The sequence below is a fragment of the Pogona vitticeps genome, chromosome 2 (assembly GCF_051106095.1).
Source record: "Pogona vitticeps strain Pit_001003342236 chromosome 2, PviZW2.1, whole genome shotgun sequence".
In the NCBI taxonomy this organism is placed as follows: Eukaryota; Metazoa; Chordata; class Lepidosauria; order Squamata; family Agamidae; genus Pogona; species Pogona vitticeps.
The window spans coordinates 76,818,539-76,838,265 of record NC_135784.1 but is presented as its reverse complement, the minus strand read 5'-3'; the positions used below and the strand labels follow the sequence as shown (position 1 = coordinate 76,838,265).

General features: G+C 40.4%; 1 protein-coding gene across 3 annotated transcripts in view; it reads left to right on the top strand.

The window, feature by feature from the left end:
- The window catches only part of NISCH (nischarin), a 51,719-nt gene that overhangs the window by 11,484 nt on the left and 20,508 nt on the right, over positions 1 to 19,727 (top strand). For 2 of the 3 annotated variants that reach the window (XR_013541734.1, XM_020796711.3), the window contains exons 2-10: positions 2,446 to 2,529; positions 4,228 to 4,410; positions 5,710 to 5,758; positions 8,006 to 8,169; positions 9,346 to 9,441; positions 11,123 to 11,218; positions 12,377 to 12,529; positions 13,073 to 13,141; positions 13,760 to 13,945. Coding sequence is in view for 2 of the 3 variants with exons in the window: in XM_020796711.3 (XP_020652370.3) it covers positions 2,446 to 2,529; positions 4,228 to 4,410; positions 5,710 to 5,758; positions 8,006 to 8,169; positions 9,346 to 9,441; positions 11,123 to 11,218; positions 12,377 to 12,529; positions 13,073 to 13,141; positions 13,760 to 13,945 (1,080 nt within the window). In the remaining variant the exon portion in view is untranslated. The remainder of the gene's footprint in view (positions 1 to 2,445; positions 2,530 to 4,227; positions 4,411 to 5,709; positions 5,759 to 8,005; positions 8,170 to 9,345; positions 9,442 to 11,122; positions 11,219 to 12,376; positions 12,530 to 13,072; positions 13,142 to 13,759; positions 13,946 to 19,727) is intronic. The other variant, XM_020796712.3, reaches the window with a different exon arrangement.

The window sequence follows — 19,727 nt, the reverse complement described above, 5'->3', positions numbered from 1 at the left end:
TGTGCTGCAGGGTCAGAAGACCAAGCAGTCGTAAGCTCGAATCCACGCGACGGAGTGAGCGCCCGTTGCTTATCCCAGCTCCCGCCAACCTAGCGGTTCGAAAGCATGCAAATGCGAGTAGATAAATAGGTACCATCTCGGTGGGAAGGTAAACAGTGTTCCGTGTCTAAATCACACTGGCCATGTGACCACGGAAAGATTGTCTTCGGACAAACGCTGGCTCTATGGCTTGAAGAGCGGGATGAGCGCCGCCCCCTAGAGTCGAACACGACTGGACAAAAAATGTCAAGGGGAACCTTTACCTTTACCGTTTAGTCATTTTAGCTTCTTGTGAGAATTCAGATGTGGTCTGATGTTGAATCATGGGATAGATCCAACTATTTTTTCTGTAGCAGAGAGCTTCTGAGTGGTATTTTGCTCAGAATGCTTCTACCAGCAGAAACACAGAAGGTGATCTTCACCCATACTTTACACCAAACCACAAGATTTTTGTGTGGGATTATGCACAGGGAGAGGTATGGGTGGAATTACTGAAAATCACATCTGCTTATTCAGACGGTTGGGTTTTTCTACCATGTCAAAAGTCTCCTTATGCTGGAACTAACAAAATATCATACAAATGCAACAGTTCCAGCCAAACCCTATTCAAAAGTTTGTGATGTCTTAAATTGTCAGTGTACTACACTTAAACATCAGTAATGCAGCTGCTGTGGTACATTGCTCATAATGGGAGGATAAAAATAAGCAAATCCAACCATGTGTGCTCTCATAAGGGAAAGTAGCAGATAAATGTGATGACTGAAGTGGAGCAACGTATTGATACTTTGGTACATTTTTCTGGGATGTGTAGATTTGTTGGCTCACTGTTTGTTTAATCAATTAAAGTATTCTGTGTTCTTCGGGTTGTCATAAAAGAACACTATTTTGCAGCTGATTCTGCATTGGTGTAATAGTAATATACAGTGGTGCCTCGCATAACGAGTGCACCGTTTAACGAAGAATCCGCATACCGATGCGGATTTCCCCATCGCTAATGCAAGGGCATCATCGCATTGTGATGGGGGAACAGCTGTTCGGCGGTTCCAAAATGGCCACCGGAACACTGAAAATGGCCACCGGGACACTAAAAATGGTCGCCGGGACACCCAAAATGGCCGCTAGGACACCCAAAATGGCCACCAGGACACCCAAAATGGGCGCCGCAACATGGGGAAACATCGGAGACTGGTGAGTTTTGGGCCCATTTGGAACGCATTAAACGAAGTTTAATGCGTTCCAATGGGTTTCCCCGTCCCACTTAACGATGGGAACGGATTAACCTCGCTATGCGGGGCACCACTGTATTACAGTGAGGTTGACCTGATGATTTTCTGGATTTCAGACAGTAATTTCTGCAGAACTGTTCTCTCTAACTTTTCTTAGGAGGTGAACTACTAACCTTCAGATCATGCCAAGGAGCAATGGTCATGTGTAACTGGAAAGTAGTTCTTGTGTTGTCTGTTGTCTCATTTAGTTATCCTGCACTTGCATCAACCTGAACATTGAATGAGTAGGTACTCTGTAGATGGGTAGAAGTGCAAAGCTTTGACAAATAACCTTAGAAAGGTAAAGGTTCCCCTTGACATTTAGTCCAGTCATGTTTGACTCTAAGGGGTAATGCTCATCTCTGTTTCCAAGCTGTAGAGCCAGCGTTTGCCCGTAGACAGTTTCTGTGGTCATGTGGCCAGCGCGACCGTTACTTTCCCACCATGTTTATCTACTTTTTATCTACTTGCATTTACATGCTTTCGAACTGCTAGGTCAGCAGGAGCTGGGACGAGTGACGGGAGCTCACTCCATCACGTGGATTCGATCTTACGACTGCTTGGTCTTCTGACCTTGCAGCACAGAGGCTTCTGCAGTTTAACCCGCAGCGCCACCATGTCCCTAAATAACCTTAGTAGGTTTCATTTAATTTGTGTTATACCACAGATTACCATATGTCTTTCTATGAATATGTATACAGTGGTGACCCGCATGACGACGATAATCTGTTCTATTAAAATCGCTGTTAAGCGAAATAGTTGTCATGCGAAAAAAAAACCATTGGAATGAAACTGGTTAATGCGTTCCAATGGGGAAATACCTCATCGTCTAGCGAAGATTGCCCATAGAGAACCGCCAATCAGCTGTTCAAAATCGCTGTCTTCCAAAGCTTCTGTCCGGAAAACAGCCATTTTGCGTAGGGAAGCCATTTTCCGGAGCCAGAAAAATCATTGTTTAGCGAACAAACAGTTTGCGAAGCGGATTTTCCCCATAGGAACCATCAATTTGCAATTGCAATAATGATCGCAAAAAAGTCATTGTCAAGCGATTTCGTCATTTACCGGGGTAAGCGTCGCGGGCACCACTGTATTAGCCTTTTTAAAATTTCTTGGTCAGCTAAAGAACTGTTTTTCTCTTTAGGTATATATTATTCAAGTGAATGTTGGAAGCCATCAGTGGATAGTCAAACACCGATACAGTGACTTCCATGACCTGCATGAAAGGGTAAATAAATTTTCCTTTCTTTTTTTGGCTTAACATTTCGAGAATTTTTTTAAAACCTTAAAGTATTGGCTCAAGTTTAATCACTTGGATAATTCTGCTCGAACAAATGCCTCGTGGCACAGTGTTTGAACTGCTGTTCTGCAACTAAAGCTGCTCATGACTCGGGATTGTATCCGAGGTATCCAACTCAAGATTGTCTCAGCCTTCTGTCCTTCTGAGGTCGGTAAAATGAATACCCAGCTTGCTGGGGGACGCAATGTGTAGCCTGCATAATTAACTTGTAAACTGCCCAGAGAGTGTGTTAAACACTATGGGGCAGTATATAAGCAGCACACTTTGCTTTTATTATTATTCTTATTTTATTCTGTGGTACAAAATACCAGTATTTTATACAGTTGAAAGGAAAGGGATGCTTGTTTATTAAATAAAGACCATCTGTTGGTATGTTGAAGTTGTTTGGTGAGTCACCGTAACCTTTGTGTAGTCTCCATAACTTCCGGTCTTAAAGACAAGGCTGCATCATGCTATTCGCAACTTAGAATCATGTGGATTCTTCTTTTCTTCTTTTTTTAACGTCACAGTATAAGGTAGATTGATTTAAATTTAAGGTATGCTTTAAATGAAAGTCTAAACCAAGACAGAGAGTCTTGGTTTAAATTACTTATTTAAGCCAAGGCTGCTAGAGGTAAGAGTAGTGCAAATCTGATTACTGAAACACAGTACTTTACAGCATAACGGCATTGCTAAGGAAGGTATATTTAATGTAATTTTAGACATATTTTATTAATTTATCAATAGTAGTAGTAATATAAAACAAAAATAAAAAAGACAAAAATCTGTGGCACCTTTAAGACTGCCATATTTTAATTTGAGCTGCTGTGGGCAGGTCCACTTCTACAGACATCGAGTGAAATATATAATAGTTATTGTGTACATCAGGCTGCAGATGCACTGACACTGGATTAAGAATGGCAAGAACAAAATTACACAGAAACTAACACAACATTAATTACATTTTATAAATATATTTTTAATCAGTTATTTCATACAGTATGTATCTTTGCATATTTATTTATTTATTTATTTATTTATTTATTCGGTCGGTCGGTCGGTCGGTCGGTCGGTCGGTTTATATACTGCCCATCTAGCTACCTGAGCCACATATCACATTAACTGGAAAAGCAAAGTACGTAACAGAAGTAAAAGCTGGTAGATAGGCTATATAGAACCATGTTCATGAAGTGGAAAGTGGAAATGTTTATAGGCAACTCAATGTGTGTGAGAGCTATAATTTGTTTTTACAAGCCTTTTAGTTGTAGGTTTATTATATTTGTGATTTAGTTGTAACCATGTTATTTTCTACGTGAGAGAGGTATTTACAGTTGTATTCCCGGAGTGAAGGTTGTATGCCTTTAGCTACAATCCTTCATACAGTTGGGGATAAATTCTCACTGAAGTCATGAGGGCCAAGTAGAAACAGATGGGATTGCATATTATGGGATAAGTCTGCATTTCTAGCTTTTTTTAAAGGCACGGCTTCTGGAATATAATTATGGTACATTTAAAAAAGAATACTGGAAATTCATGCCAAGAGAAAATATTTTATTTCAGTGCGGTCCTCCTCTTTATTGTGAAGATTCTTATATCCTTTCTTGAACCTCTGATTCGTTTGTGAATTTGCTGATCTGGTTTTTACAGCTTGTTTCAGAAAAGAAGATTGATAAGAATCTCCTGCCCCCTAAGAAGATTATTGGGAAAAATTCCAAAAGTTTGGTGGAAAAAAGACAAAAAGATTTGGAAGCATATCTGCAAACTCTCCTGGTCGCATTTCCTTTAGCTGCACCCAAAGTATTGTCACAGTTCTTACATTTTCACTTATATGTAAGTTGTATCCCAGTGATGTTTTCATAAAGTTGAAGCAATGTAATTTGGAATATTCACTGTCAGAAATTTTGCACTCACTGAGGTGCTCATTGTGATCTTAAATGATTTGATATTCTGTGCATTTTTGGTTTTTAATTTAATGTTTCTAGAACATCATGCAAAACTTTCCTTAAATGGGTTTCAAGTAAAGATTAGCTACTGTTGGAATAGAAATGTCCCTTCCAGCTCTGCATTTCTAACATGATGATGATGATGGTGATATAAGAATAACTTTAAGTTCAGGCTTTTTGTGCCTTTGATTTGTTACTTGGTATAGCTTACATTTCACAGTACAATACTTAAGTCTGCTGACTTTTCTCTGTTTGTAGTGGTCAGAATCTTGTTGATGTTTGTATAATTTGCCACAGCTAATTGTTGCTAATTGATGAGATGCCAGGGCACACACCCAGTTGCATAGTTGAGATATGTCTCAGCTCTTTAACAGTTAGCTACAATTAGGTGCAACAAGTTTTGCAAACTTTATGCAAATATCAAATATAGTAGTATTTTAATGTGCTTGGTATTCTGTAACACATGAATTATTTTGCAACACATTTTATTTGCTTTTACAACTTTGAGCCTCTCTCCAAAGATTAAATGAATGGTTGCTAAATGACTAAGCTATGTTTGATTTTTGTTGTATTAATGAGATGCATATTCTGACACTCACTATTTTCATATAGCTTTTTTATAAAGCACTTGCAGTTCCTTAATAAAAGCACAGTGTTATTTTAATTAAGATGTTGGTTCGTTGTCAGTCTGCCAAGATTTTTATTAGAACCAGCAGAAATGCAAAAAAAAAAAAAATTGTGGCACTAAGCACAGACTTGAGTAGATTGTGAAGTTTTGGCACCTTGTCCTTCCCTTGCATAATACACCACTATTCTCTGACTCAAAATCCGTATTTCATTTATTTTGAATCCTTCTAATTAGTACAAATATATTATGGTTTAATTATTGTTGGTATTTACAAGGGGATTATGAAAGTTACTGTCGCTAATTGCAGCTAATGACAGTTCCAAGGCACAAGCTAGTGCAACTGGTACATGAACCAGGCATGTGACTGACACAGGCTCAGAGCCCCATCAGTCACAAGCAGCCTTCATAATTTATGTGATTCCTCTATGAACGCTACTAAGATTTTGGTCATGGCATTAATATATCTGATTTTATGTTTTTAAAAACGAATGCTCAATAAGCAGCAATTTAGACTTTATTTTTTTTAAATGATTTGTTTAAAAGCCTTGTTCTTTTCAGGAAACCATTGGGATCACTGCTGCATTGGCCGAAGAACTCTTTCACAAAGGTACTTATCCTTTTAAAGGGCACATAATTCTTATCTTTATTTGAACTCTTTTTTAAACCTGGCTTTTCACCTTTTATTGTTCCATCGCTATTTATTGCTTTGTTATTTTATATTTTTGGATTCTGTGACATAGTAAGATGTACTAAACCATGCTGCAGGATTTTTTGGAATAAAAAAGCAGTATAAAGTCTTGTAATAAAATACATAAAAGGCTACCAGAATAGTGTAACTGAGACAAGGTTAATGACAGAATCAACATAGACCCTATTCACAGGCTTAAAATCTAAGACATAACATAACAGGAAAAAATGTGTAGTGAGAGAAGAATGGAAGCGAAACAAATTCAGGCACAAATTCTTAACATTGCAACATATTTACAGTGACTATTGTGGATAGCTCTCTGTTAGAGGCACACCTTATCATGGTGAGGGGGTTTGAGTGTGTGAGAGCAATTCCATCAAGAGGCTTAGCTCAGTCTGATTTCCTAGTAGGGTCACCCAGAATGGAATAGTCAAAGCTGAGACTCCAGACCAAGTTGCATCCACCCTGAAGACAGTTTCAGTGGTGAGGGGGCAGAGAAACCCCTGAAGAGCACTACTAGGCAACCATAGTGAAAGATGACAGTGGTGGAGGATCTTTCACAGACAATGGCAGTGACTCTGAAGCTATCATTTATTAGTACTGCACAGCAGAAGACTTCTGACTATCTCTTATGTTAAAAACCCTACGATGAGATGATCCAGACTGAAACAAGAGATAGTGCTGGAGAAGGTCTTCATTCAGCTAGTGGGGAAATGTGAAGGACAAGTACTGTACAAATATCACTGTCACCCAGAAAAGAACTAGATTAAGCAAAAAGGACATCTGGAGACCCGTGTGGATCTGGAAAGCAAAGTGCAGTGCTGCACAACATATATAATTGGAAAATGAAATACAGTATTAAAAGTATAAAGCAAAGTAAAATAGAAACCATAAAGGAAAAAGTTTAAACATTGAAGTACTTGGGGTGAGAGAACTCTTGGACAGGAATATGACATTTCTAGTTAGACAATTACAAAGTCTTTTCCTCTGACAAGCTGAGAAGAAACAGAGCGACTCTGATACCAAAGAAAGGCGTGACTAAGGGGTATATTGCATAGTCATTCAGACTTTTTTGAAAATCCATCAGCCTAACTATCAATGAAGTCTGTGCTACTGATACAGATGCGGCAGAAGAAAACAATAGGAAACTTTTATGCAAGAGCAAGACAAAATTGAACACACAGCAATACTGGAACACAAAAGTAGGAAATAAGCAGAGTGCGTGAAGTGGCAGTTAGAGAGTCAGTCAAGTCAGTTGGTGTTAGTCTGAAGTCTGTTTTGTGATGAAGAAGATTAAGAGGACTTTGCAAGAGTGTGTTATGTAGAGATAGTTGATTTTGGGTTTTGGATAAGGAAGAGCATGAGGAAGTGTGTATTAATGGAAGAATATAGTTAATTTATCTACCATTCATCTTAAATACCCAAGGAATTGCCTTTCCTTCCTTCCAGTTACCTGTATATCCCTAATAAACTTCCTTTTGTTTGCTCCTGAATAAAACTCATTATTTACTTTATATTTAAATGTAAATTTAAAGAAATATAGCAGTCAGGAAATAATGGATATAACATCCATATCGCTAAAGCTACACAAAACCAGAAGAGGGTAGAGTTTAAACCAAAGAGACGATTTCAATCAACATATTTAAATATAAATTAAATATAAATATCAGTTGGAACTGAGGAGGCATTGGCTAGATGGCACAGTTAATGTGGCAGCTCCAAATATTTTGTAGAGGTTTGGGGGTGATTGTCCTTAGGCTAACACATAAGCAAGTAGGAATAAGAAAAAAGTTAGGGTTAAAGTGAAAGTGTCAGAGAAGTGCTTGCAGCTATGCAGGGCATATGTAACTCATATGCTCGTGGTATGTTAAGAGCATCTCCATTAGGACTAAGAGTGCAAATCATTTTTAAGGGGATTTTTAAAATGCTTTCTGAAGTTGGCCTAAAATCACCTGTTTGTCTTCTTTGAGTGGTCAGATGTGCAGAAAGTCAGCAGATTGGTCTTTTTCAGGATTCTAATATGCTCAAGTCCTAGTTAGACTTCTCAGGTGCTTGTTAGAAGAGACAATTATTTCGTTTTAAGATTTCAACCACTTATACAATCCAAATCATTGCTGTTTCCTTAGTATTATTGCTTGCTAAATCTATCCTTCCTGGCTTTTTTAGGAGAGCAGCTGCTTGTAGCTGGTGAAGTCTTTCATATTAGACCTCTGCAGCTGTATGCTATCACTCAACAGCTGCGTCAGGGAAAGCCAACATGTGCAAATGGGGATGCCAAAACTGATCTTGGTCACATTCTGGATTTCACATGTAGACTGAAATATTTGAAGGTAAAAGTCTTCTAATACAAATATTCTAGTAGTTTATTACCATTAAGAATGCTGAAAGAGGGAGATATCAAAGTTGCGTGAAGAAAAATATATGAAGGTACTGTATGGTGAATACTGTCTTAGCTATGACTTGAAGAGAGAGGGACTGTTTACTTCGGCTTGATTTTCAAGTGCCGCTACAATATATATGACTTGGCTTTTAGGGAAACTCAAAATGAATCCCCTTTTTATCAGATAAGACCTGAACAACATTTCTTTATTAATTCATAGAATCAGTTTACTTTTATTTGTAAGGCTTAGCATTATTCAACCCTCTTTTTTTAAAACAAATATCTATTTTAAAGAATTTTCTTAATTGTGTGGTTCATTATATAAGCACCAGGGGGCAGCCTTGGATTTTCAGCTTAGGTGAGCTGGATCTTTACACTGCTATCAAATTACCACAGTTACTTTATGCATCGCTACTGTAAGCAGTAAATTTTCTGCTTTTTGTATTTGTCAATAAAGCAGTTATAAACATTTCTGAATTGCAATTTGATAGTCCTGTCTAGTACTACAGTGGGCCTTCGACTTACGAACGGCCCTAGTTGCGAACATTTTGGGTTACGAACCCGATCTCATCACAAGTAGCAGACCCTACTTGCGAACATAGATCGAGTTACGAACCCAAAAGGCAGGGAGAAAGGGCGGGAAATTCATATTTCCTGCGGTTCCTCCTTGTCTTTGGAGCTTTCAAAAGGCTTCCTCCGACATCAGAGGAAGCCCTTTGAAACCTCTGAAACCAAAAAGGAAGCAGCCCTGGCAGCATTGGGTGAAAGGAGGGAGCCAATTTCTCCCCGGCCGCCAGGCTTGCTTTTCCAAACGAGAAGCAAGCCGGGCGGCCGGGGAAAAATCAGCTCCCTCCTTTCACCCGATGCTGAGTCCCCTTCGCGCCGGGCTGAGCTCAGTCCCTGGCCTGGCGCGAAGGGGACTCAGCAGCCGCGGCAACATCGGGTGAAAAGATTTGCTTCCCCAGCACCATGGGAGGACTTCGGCCGGAACAGATTAATTGGTTTCCATTGTATTCCTGTGGGAAATGCTGGCTCGATTTATGAACTTTCCAATTTATGAACTGACTTCCGGAATGGATTAAGTTCATAAATCAAGGGTTGACTGTATCTCTATTTTCATTATTAGATAACTGGGACACGTGGGCCTTTTGGAACTAGTAACATTCAGGAACATCTTTTACCTTTTGACCTATCAATATTTAAGTCTCTTCATCAGATACAGGTAAGTCTGAAAAGAGTTTGGTATATAGTTTGTATGTTATGTATTGTCACGTTGATTCTGACTAATGACCCTGGTAGGGTTTCCAATGTATGACCTATTTGAGGAAGTGATTTAACCAGTGCTGTCCTGCAGTGAATGTGGGTATATGGGCCCAGGTCTCTTACATCTTATGCCAACCTTGTCCACTACACTATACAGTGGTGCCTCGCACAACGGGCGCCTCATAGAGCGATGAATTCGCTCTACGAGGCCGGTTTTGCGATCGCAAATGCGATCGCAAAACGGTGCCTGCATAGGGCGAAAATCGCAGAGCGAAGGTCAGTAAGCGGTTCGCTTACCGACCTTCGCTTTGCGACCCACCGATCAGCTGTTCGGCGGCTACAAAATGGCCGCCGGAAGCCCCAAAATGGCCGCGCGCAGTGTTTTTGCGGCCTCATAAAGCGAGGGGAGGGCGCAAAAATGGCTGCCTGCCATCCTGAAGCATCGCTGAACAGTGAGTATTCGGCCCAATTGGAACGCATTAAACCATGTTTAATGCGTTCCAATGGGTTTTTACGTTCCGTTCAATGATGCTTTCACACAGCGAGGGTTAATCCGGAATGGATTAACTTCGCTGTGCGAGGCACCACTGTACTGGCTATTTGATACAAAGTGTTCTAGAAAATATTGAAATTTGAGTACTCAAAATGTTTAACATTGTACTTGATATATACTTTTGTAGCCAGTATTCTGGTAAAGATTTTAACCTGTGGAGTAGGCATGACATTGACAAATTGCTGATGATTAAATACTTCTGTTTTTATTCCATCGTTCATGTGTGAACTTGGAAAAAGAATTCTTTAATCAGCTGCAATCTGCTACTGCTCCTGTCGTTCATATTCCACAGGAGGAACAATGCAATAAAATTCTGGCCAGTATTTGTTTTCCATTAGTTGTGAATATGTAAAGCTGTTTATACTCTCAAATAATTTCAAAACCTTGGTCAGCAACCTCTTCCAAGGATTCTGGCAGTGGTGTTTTTATCTTCTCTTTGTCTTCACCAGCAATACTAGAAACTACCATTTGTATCCAGAAAGTACAAGGAGTAGGCCCTGTGGTCCCCAAGATTACACAAATTCAGGAGTGGGTAATACCTTTTATTGGACCACTAGAAAATTAAATAAGTAGCAAGCTTTCATGGATGAAATCCTCTTCCTCAGGCTAAGCACTCCCTTCTCCATGGATAGTGCAGAAAAATTGTAGACAAGTTTTGCATTTGCAATATATGTCTTCTCTCTATGACTAAGCTTTGAGTCCCAGCTTATTTATTTCCAGTAGCACTGTCCTATCTACATAAACTGGGTTATACGTAGCTAGACTAACCATGAATGAGACATTTTTGTGGGTTGAGTTGTCAGGAGAATCCCCCCCCCCCGGATCCAACTCATTTTCTTTGTAGCTTTTGCAAGAACATCCATATGTCTGAGATTTGTGTAATTATTTCCCTCCTGCTTGGTTTCATTCTGTTTGAATAGATACAGTTGAATCTATTATATACGGAATGTTTTGCCAAGAGGATATTAGTAAAATATTGGATATATTTATTCATTGTCCATAAATCTACGGGAGTGGTCTACTAATAGTTAATTCCACATTAAATAGCTGCTCTTTCATTTTCTTTTATGTTACCTTCTCAAAACAGATAAACCACTGTGGTGCGAGGCTTATTAAAGGGCTTACATTCTCAAGGCATACCTTAGCAACACTGAGTGTTCAGTTTTCAGCAACTTCCATGATGGTAAGACTAAAATTGGAATCATTTACAATTATGTAGTATAGTAATTCATGACAAAACAAAGTAGATGTGTAAGAAAATTCCTTGTATGTTTTTTGACATGCCGAAAGTGACCTAAAGAAAAGCACACTGGTATCTCCTGTTTACTAGTTTAGGTTTTTTAAATTATTATTCTGACTACCCTGTTTCCTCTAAAATAAGGCCTAACCTGAAAATAAGCCCTAGTATGATTTTTCAGGATGCTCTTAATATAAACCCTACCCCCAAAAATAAGCCCCAGTTAAGTGAAACCCCGCTCTCCACCATTGTGCAGCAACCAGAAGAAGATGTCATGAATGTATTTGAATAAATGCAAATTGTTGTACATGAAAAAAGTAAAACATTCCCTGAAAATAAGCCCTCTTTATTTTGAACAAACATTAATATAAGATCCTGTCTTATTTTCGGGGAAACACGGTAATAATTTCAGACTAAGAAGGTGAGATGTAGGATTGAATGGTGATGGAAGAGACTAAATTGTAGGAACAAGATTACGTAGGAGAAAGGAACTGGACCCTTGGGAGAGTAAGAAGACGTGGACAAAATGATAGGGACTTGTGGTCACCAAGGAGGAGTTGAGGATAAATTGGGTGGGTTTAAGTAGTACAAATAACACACCAGAAGTAAACAGACATCCAAGCTGATTAGGGTTTTCTGTGAACACTAGATTGACACTGAGATTTTAAACACAAAAATTGCTTTGGATGTTTTAAAAATGACAACTAGTAAGGAAAAACAATGCTGGTCGTGCTATTTTGCACACAAACGTTCAACACACCTTGGCGTATTTACTGTTTAATCAACTGAGAATGGCATGATCTCATCCTCATTTCCTAAATTGGTTGCAAGTATATATTTTATCATTTTTCTGCGAAACCAGTTCTGTGGCCTGTAAGCACATTTTAAAGAGGAGAGGGAAGTGTGTCGTCTGTGGAGGGCAGGCACATTAGTCCTTTTGAAAGTAATGGGATATTGAAATAAGCACTCTTTCTCTTTTGGCATCAATCTCTTACTGCATTTAAAAATTCTTCATAAAAGTGGTTTAGAAAATGAAAACATCTTAGGGGAAGGAAGAAAGATAAACTTCACATAGTTTTTTTTCCTTGTGCATGGTTTGGATAGGAGGTCCTAGTGCCTGAGGCCTATGAATTTGACCAGTGGGAGCCAGAGGGAGCATCTTCAAATTGTCCCGTGACAGCAGTTATTCCTACATGGAGAACTTTAACAACCTTAGATATGAGCCACAATAGCATCGCTCAAATTGATGATTCTGTGGTAAGACTTCATAAAAATGTTTCAGACAGATTTTGAAAGGAGTAGAGATGTAAAATTTCCAAAAAAAATCCATTTTTTCTGTTGAGGGAGAACACGCTTAAGAACTCTGGTATTGTTTAGAAATGTAAAATTTCTGAGAAATTCCACTTTTCCAGGAAAAAAGGGAAATGTGTGTGTGTGTGTGTGTACACACACACACACACACACACACACACACACACACACACACACACACACACACACACACACACACACACACACACACACACACACACACTGCAATAGCTTTCTTTGAAATGGTCAAATGTCGTGAATATCTCTGGCAATGATCATGCCTAATGATTTTTAATTTTTGAACAGTAAACCACTAGACTTCTTAAATTTCCCTCACTTTCAAAAAATAGGTTTGCATTGTTAATATTGGTCTGCTTTTTGAAAAATACTGTTTCCAAACTATTTAGCTGAACAACATTTAGGGTAGAATCTAGTCCAGTGTGTCAGTGGTACTGAAAAATTACTCTTTCTTTACCTTTTTTTTTAAAGAAACTAATGCCGAAGATAGAATTTCTGGATTTAAGCCACAATGATGTGCCGCTAGTGGAAAACTTGCAGGTTTGTTTTGAATATTTATTGATTAAATTATCTATGTATTTCTTTTTTAAAAAAATCTTATGATTCTGTTGCTTTATCTTGGGAAATTAGCAAATAATAGCTGAGGATGAGCTATTGCAAAAGGTAAAAGGACTGCCCTCACCACCACCCCGCCAGGTATCTAAGCAACAGACAAAGAAATAAGTAGATTACTATACTCAGTTATGTTAAACTCATGCCATGTAAAATCTAAGCCCTCTTCAGGCACAATCAGGGTTTTTGACCTTAGGGAGTATTTTAACTTTTTTCTATAGAAATGCTTGCTTTGCATAGCTCTTTACAGAAAATAAGAAAAAAGTTAAATACTAAGCAAGGAAGTTTATTAGCAGTAGACCTCTCATAAATCAAATAATTTTTGGCAGTAAGAGGCAAACCGGATATGTAGGTCAGAAGGTGACAAGTAGTATTGTTCAAAGTGATTTTGTCTCACATCATAAAAGTTATCCTTCTTCTCTTGTTTATCCCAAACCATGTACTCTGCAGTGTTCTAAGTTCCTCTGGAGCCAATGGGGTGTCAATAGGATGTGTGATGTGAATACTATTAAATGAAACATGTAATTTTTTTGTGCTCTGTTACAGCATCTCTACAACCTCATTCATCTCGATCTGTCCTATAATAAGCTTGCAACATTAGAAGGCATTCATACTAAAATTGGGAACATAAAGACTCTGAATTTAGCAGGGAATCATTTGGAAAGTCTATGTGGTCTCAACAAACTCTACTCCTTGGTTAACCTGGATCTTAGCAACAACAAAGTGGACCAGGTAGTATGCAGCATGGTCTTATACATGTTTACTAGTTCAGATCTTTTCACTCAGTTTACCCCTTCACTGTGTTCTATATGTTTTGGATTGCAACAGTCATGTTATAAAGTGAAACAAAAACAGAATTTTAGACAGCAAGCTTAGAACAAGGACAGCATTAAAAAACCAGTGTGGTCTCATACTGGAAATCATGCAAGCTAGACCTTTTTCATTTCCTTAAAATCTTGACTTCTTTTGCTTCTCTGTTTAAATATTTAAATGACAAATTTCTAACCTGTACTGTATGGTAAAACATTTCCAATTGCAAAAGTTCAGCTTCTTTTTCGTGGTCTCTGTGAATGCACACTAATGGGTTTAATTTGCGCCTGCGCAGAGGTCTCTGGAATATTCTAGAGCTTTATGCTACGTTTGTCAGGGACCGCCTCTCTAGCCCACGAGGTCCGCCTGCCCTCACAATCACGTCAGTTTCTTTTTGCCACCACTGAGGTCTCTCCTCTAGTCAAGCTGCATTCATCTGTTGTGATTTCTAAAAGGAATAAAATCTTTCTCATTCATTCCCAAGCTTCTAGTACAGTGGGGTCTCTACTTAAGAACTTAATCCGTATTGGAAGGTGGTTCTCAAGTTGAAAAGTTCTTACGTTGAATCTGCATTTCCCATAGGAATGCATTGAAAACCATTTAATCCGTATCTGCTCTTTTCCGTCCATAGAAACTACAGTGAAACCTCTACTTAAGAACTTAATCCGTTTTGGAATGGTGTTCTTAAGTTGAAACGTTCTTAAGTTGAAGCAAAATTTCCCATAGGAATGGACTGAAAACCAATTAATCCGTTCTGGCTGTTTTATTGTTATGTAGAGGTGCGTTCGTACATTGAAGCATTAGTTCCCATAGGAACTAATGCAAAGCTGGTTAATACGTACTCTACCACTAGGGGGAGAATTTTTTTAACCTAAGATGACCTAAGGTTAAAAAAAGAGCAGGAAAGGTTTTTTTTCCTGTTCTTATCTTGGATTTCTGTTCCAAAGTAGAAGCAAAATTTAGCAAATGGAGCTGTTCTTAAGTTGGATTGTTCTTAAGTAGAGACGTTCTTAAGTAGAGACCCCACTGTATGATCTTCTTCAATTAGGGAATCGCAAGAGACTCTTTAATTTCCTCGGACCATTCTCCCCCTTTTTCCCCTTTCCCCACCATTTATGGCACCCTTTACCCCCTTCAAAAGGTGCTCCTCGTGCTTGAATAAAATTCCTCTGACAGACGGCCATAACATCTGCCTTTTCTGCTCGGGAGAATCCCATCAAACTTCCTCATGTCAGTTTTGCAAAAATTTTACCAAGCAAGCCCTCAAGTTAAGGCAATAACACCTTAGGTCCTTCCTTTGGGAAGAATCACTCCAACCTGCTCAAGTCATGGAGCCACATAATCCACAACCTCCAAGATAATCTCCGGTTCCATCTACCATCTCTTCATCTGCTAAATCTATTTCTAAAAGCTCTTAAAAATGAAATCTAAACCTCCGAGTTCAACCAAATCTACTTCAGTACGGAAGTCCCCTTCGATATCGGAGCAATCCAAGTCTAGGAAACATAAAAAAATCTTCTGCTGATTTCCATACGTGCAGACCAGTACCAGCTCAGCCATCACTCCAAGACCAACCCACGGTATGCATAGATTCCTCAGAAGAGAACCTGTTACCTCCATCCGGCCAACTTGAATCTCCAATACTGGCTCAGTCTCCGTCATCACCGATTGACGCTGCCGAGGTCACGATGATACTGACTTCACCACATTCAAGTCCTCTATCTACCCATCTCGGTGGATGGTTCGGACTCTGTGTACCAGGCATCCAACGTTTCTCCTTCCCGTAAGAGGATGAGGAAACAACATTATATGTCGCAACCACCTCGACATGGTGCCGATACCGTGAGACACGTCACTCCTACCGGGCCCTTCATGTCCCAAGAGCCACCCATAAGATACAGGCAGTCCAAAAGGGTCAGGCTCTACGAGCCTTCAGAGTACTACGACCCTGCCTACAGACGCTCTCAATATCGAGCATATCTGCATTATCTGTTCGAGCTCGACTTTTACTCCGACCGTCAATATAGACATCACTACTATTATGATTCGGACTTCTCCGACTCATCTCTCTCGGAGAGAGATATCGACCATGGTACCAGGAAACTTGCCAGTCTCGGTCTTCATCGGAAGAAGGTTTTGAACCACCCGTCCTGATACTGAAACTTACATCATGGAAAAGAAAACATCATGATATACCTCAGACTCACTCCACAGTCCCAAAGTGATCTGACGTATTTGCTTCAGCTCAACAATCTCAACCTTCTGTACAAGCAACCACTACCTACACAGGCCCTCTGCTTCCACCCACCGGTACCAAACATCTTCATAAGAACGCCAAATCACAGGTCACCTCTGTACCGCCTCAACACATTTCATCAAGATCTCACAGTGATCCTCCAGAACCAACTCCTACCTTCTCACAATACTGTCCAGCATCCCCAGCTTTATCCTCCTGTTCATTCTCTTCAAATTCTTCCCACCATACCAGACCAAGAATCCCCACCCAATCCCTTCCGATATCAATACCGACAATCCTCCTTCTCCATCTGATGATTTCTCTTCTTACTTACAATTAGTTCTGCGAATTGCCAAAGCCATGGAACTTGATTTACAACAGCCTTCCCAAGTTCAATCAGACAAGGTCTTTGAAGACATCAATGAACAACAAACTCTGCCTCTAAGCATGAGTTTTATTCCTTCCTTGCTGGAACTCACTAAACAAACCTGGGCAAAACCTTCTTCTGTACCACAGATGTCTCGGAAGGCTGAAAACCTTTACAAGACACATGGAGACAACACTGCTTTCTTGTTTAAGCATCCACCTCCTAATTCACTGATTGTGGATGCCACTCAAAACAGGACATGTAACCGCTGTAGCATGACATCCAACAACAAGGAGGGGAGAAAACTGTGCATTGTAGGATGCAAAATCTACTCTCTTGCATCATTCACTCTTTGCGCTGCCAGTTACATTACAGCTATGGGAGCCTACCACCACTATATGTGGAATAAAGTTCTCCCATCTCTCCAGTCTGCTGCGGACGAGTACAAGTCCCATGGCCTCGCATTCCACCAGGAGGCCATGGCTCTTGCACACCAAGAAAGAATTACGGCCAGGCACATGATCGATGCCTCTTCAAGGCACATGGCTACTGCAGTAGCCCTTCACAGATATGCATGATTAAGATCCGCACATATCTCAGATGACGCCAGGATAAGAATAGAGGACTTACCTTTCTGGTCTTTTTGATCAGAAGACTGATGAGATCTTGGAGAACCTGCAGAAATTGAAAAAGACAACTCAGTCATACAATACCCAGCCATATTACAGACTGCAGCGCCCCCAGTGGTGTCACTCCTACCTCTACCAACAACCTAAATCATACTTCAACAGGAATAAATACTCAGCCCAATCAATGACTTCATTTCAACCTAGACAGACATTCCAACGTCAACATCCAAAACAATCTTTCCGATGCCCTGAGAAAAAGCAGAAGCTGGGCCTTTGACTTCCTCATTCCCCAGATCCATGAATCCGACCTCTCTTCAACTCCAGCCACTCGTCTATCAGCCCATCTTCCAATCTGGACTTCTATTACAACCGATTCTTCGGTACTCACTATCATCGCTACGGGCTATGCCATAGAATTCAATTACCTGCCTCCATCAAGGATCGTTCTAACACCACCATCCGCTGTCCTCAAACAAGAAATTCAGTTTCTCCTCTCAAAAGATGCCATATCTCTCATCACTACTATAGAACACCATCCAGGTTTCTTCCCCCATTACTTCACCGTCCCAAAACGAGGTGGCGGACTAAGACCTATCCTCAACCTTCGAGAATTCAATTACTACATCATTGAAAGATGTTTTCGTATGGTCACATTAGAACGAGTTCTACCTACCCTCCAAATGGGCAACTAGTTTGCCATCATAGATCTAAGCGACACATACTTTCATATTATGATATGTCAAGACCACCACAAATTTCTCAGATTCACCATAAGAGATCACGCCTACGAATTCAAGCCCCCCCCCCCCCTTCGGCCTTTCTACAGCACCAAGAGTATTTACAAAGTGCATGGCACCTGTAGCAGCTCATTTACGTACCCTAGGAATTTCTGTCTTTCCATACATGGCTCGTAGTCTCTCCCTCTTACTTTCAGGCTCTGAAAGATATCCAGATGACTCTCTCCCTCCTCGCGGATCTGGGCGTAAAAATCAACAAAGAAAAATCAATCCTTACTTCCACTCAACGCATCACTTACATAGGTGCTGTTCTCGACTCTACAAAAGCAAGAGTCTTCCTTAAAGGGCTGTCAAACTTCACTTCCTCATTACTCAGTGTCATCCCCACACTCACGCCACCGCACATTCTGCTCAGCGCCTCCTAGACCTTATGGCCTCTACAAGCTCTACCATTCTACACACCAGGCTAAAAATGTGTTCACTCCAGTTCTGGTATCTCAGCCTCTTCGATCCAACGACAGAATCACCACCAAAACATATCAAAGTCACTCCCGAACTCTCCTCCCAACTTCTTTGGTGGGACAACTTATCCAACTTATTCATGAGACGACCTTTTACTCCCCTTCAACCATCATTATAAATTACCACAGATGCAAGCACTACCAGATGGGGCGCACATTGCAACAATCTTCACATTCATGCTATCTGGTCCCGCATGGAACCCGTCCTCCATATAAACAGCCTCAAGCTTCTAGCCATCTTCAAGGCATTCAGAGCCTTCGAACCTGTGATCCACGGCAACAGCGTCCAAGTAACGACAGACAACAACACCGCGTTATTTTATGTCAACAAGCAAGGCACACACTCCCTTCCACTTCTTTATCTCACAGTGCAGTTTTGGGAATGGTGTTTGGAATGCCGCATCTTCCCCATGGCAGTACACATTGCCACACAGGACAATCTACTGGCACACTCAGCCAGCTGCATACCGTCAGTGTTTCTCCATCTTTGCGAACTCTGGGGTTAGCTACAAGTCGACATGTTTGCTACACCTCAAAATGGCAAATGCTACCTCTTCTTCTCAAGAGCAGGCATGGGACGTGGATTACTAGGGGATGCACTCATGGCATATTGGACTACGCATCTCATATACCTCTTTTCTCCTATCCTACTCCTCAGGACAATATCCAAAAGCAGACACGACCATGCCAACGCAATCCTCATTGCTCCTTGGTGGCCACGACAGCCATGGTTCACCATGCTCCATTCCATCAGCAGCGGTTACCTCTGCTTCCCACTAGTTCCACACCTACTCTCACAGCATCAGGGCCAGACCCACCACTAAGATCTCCACACCCTCCATTTCACAGCATGGAGAATCTTCCCTCAGTGCATGCTATTCTCGCACATGCCTGTAAACCTTCCACAGCCAAACTATATTCCTACAAGTGGTCTGTGTTCACCAAATTTGCTCTCCAACACGATCTACCTACTATTCTAACAAATTTACAAACTGTCCTACAGTTTCTCTCCTATTTATTTGATAAACAATTATCCTTTTCAACTCTCAAGATCTACTTATCAGCTGCCACGATTTTTAGACATCCCATACTAAAATGCTTTTTATGGGGTGTTTCCAATATGCGCTCCTTAGTACCTCCACCTCCTCCCCAATGGTCTCTATCCCTTGTTCTCCACCGGCTTTCTCATCCTCCATTTGAACCAGTTGCCACTA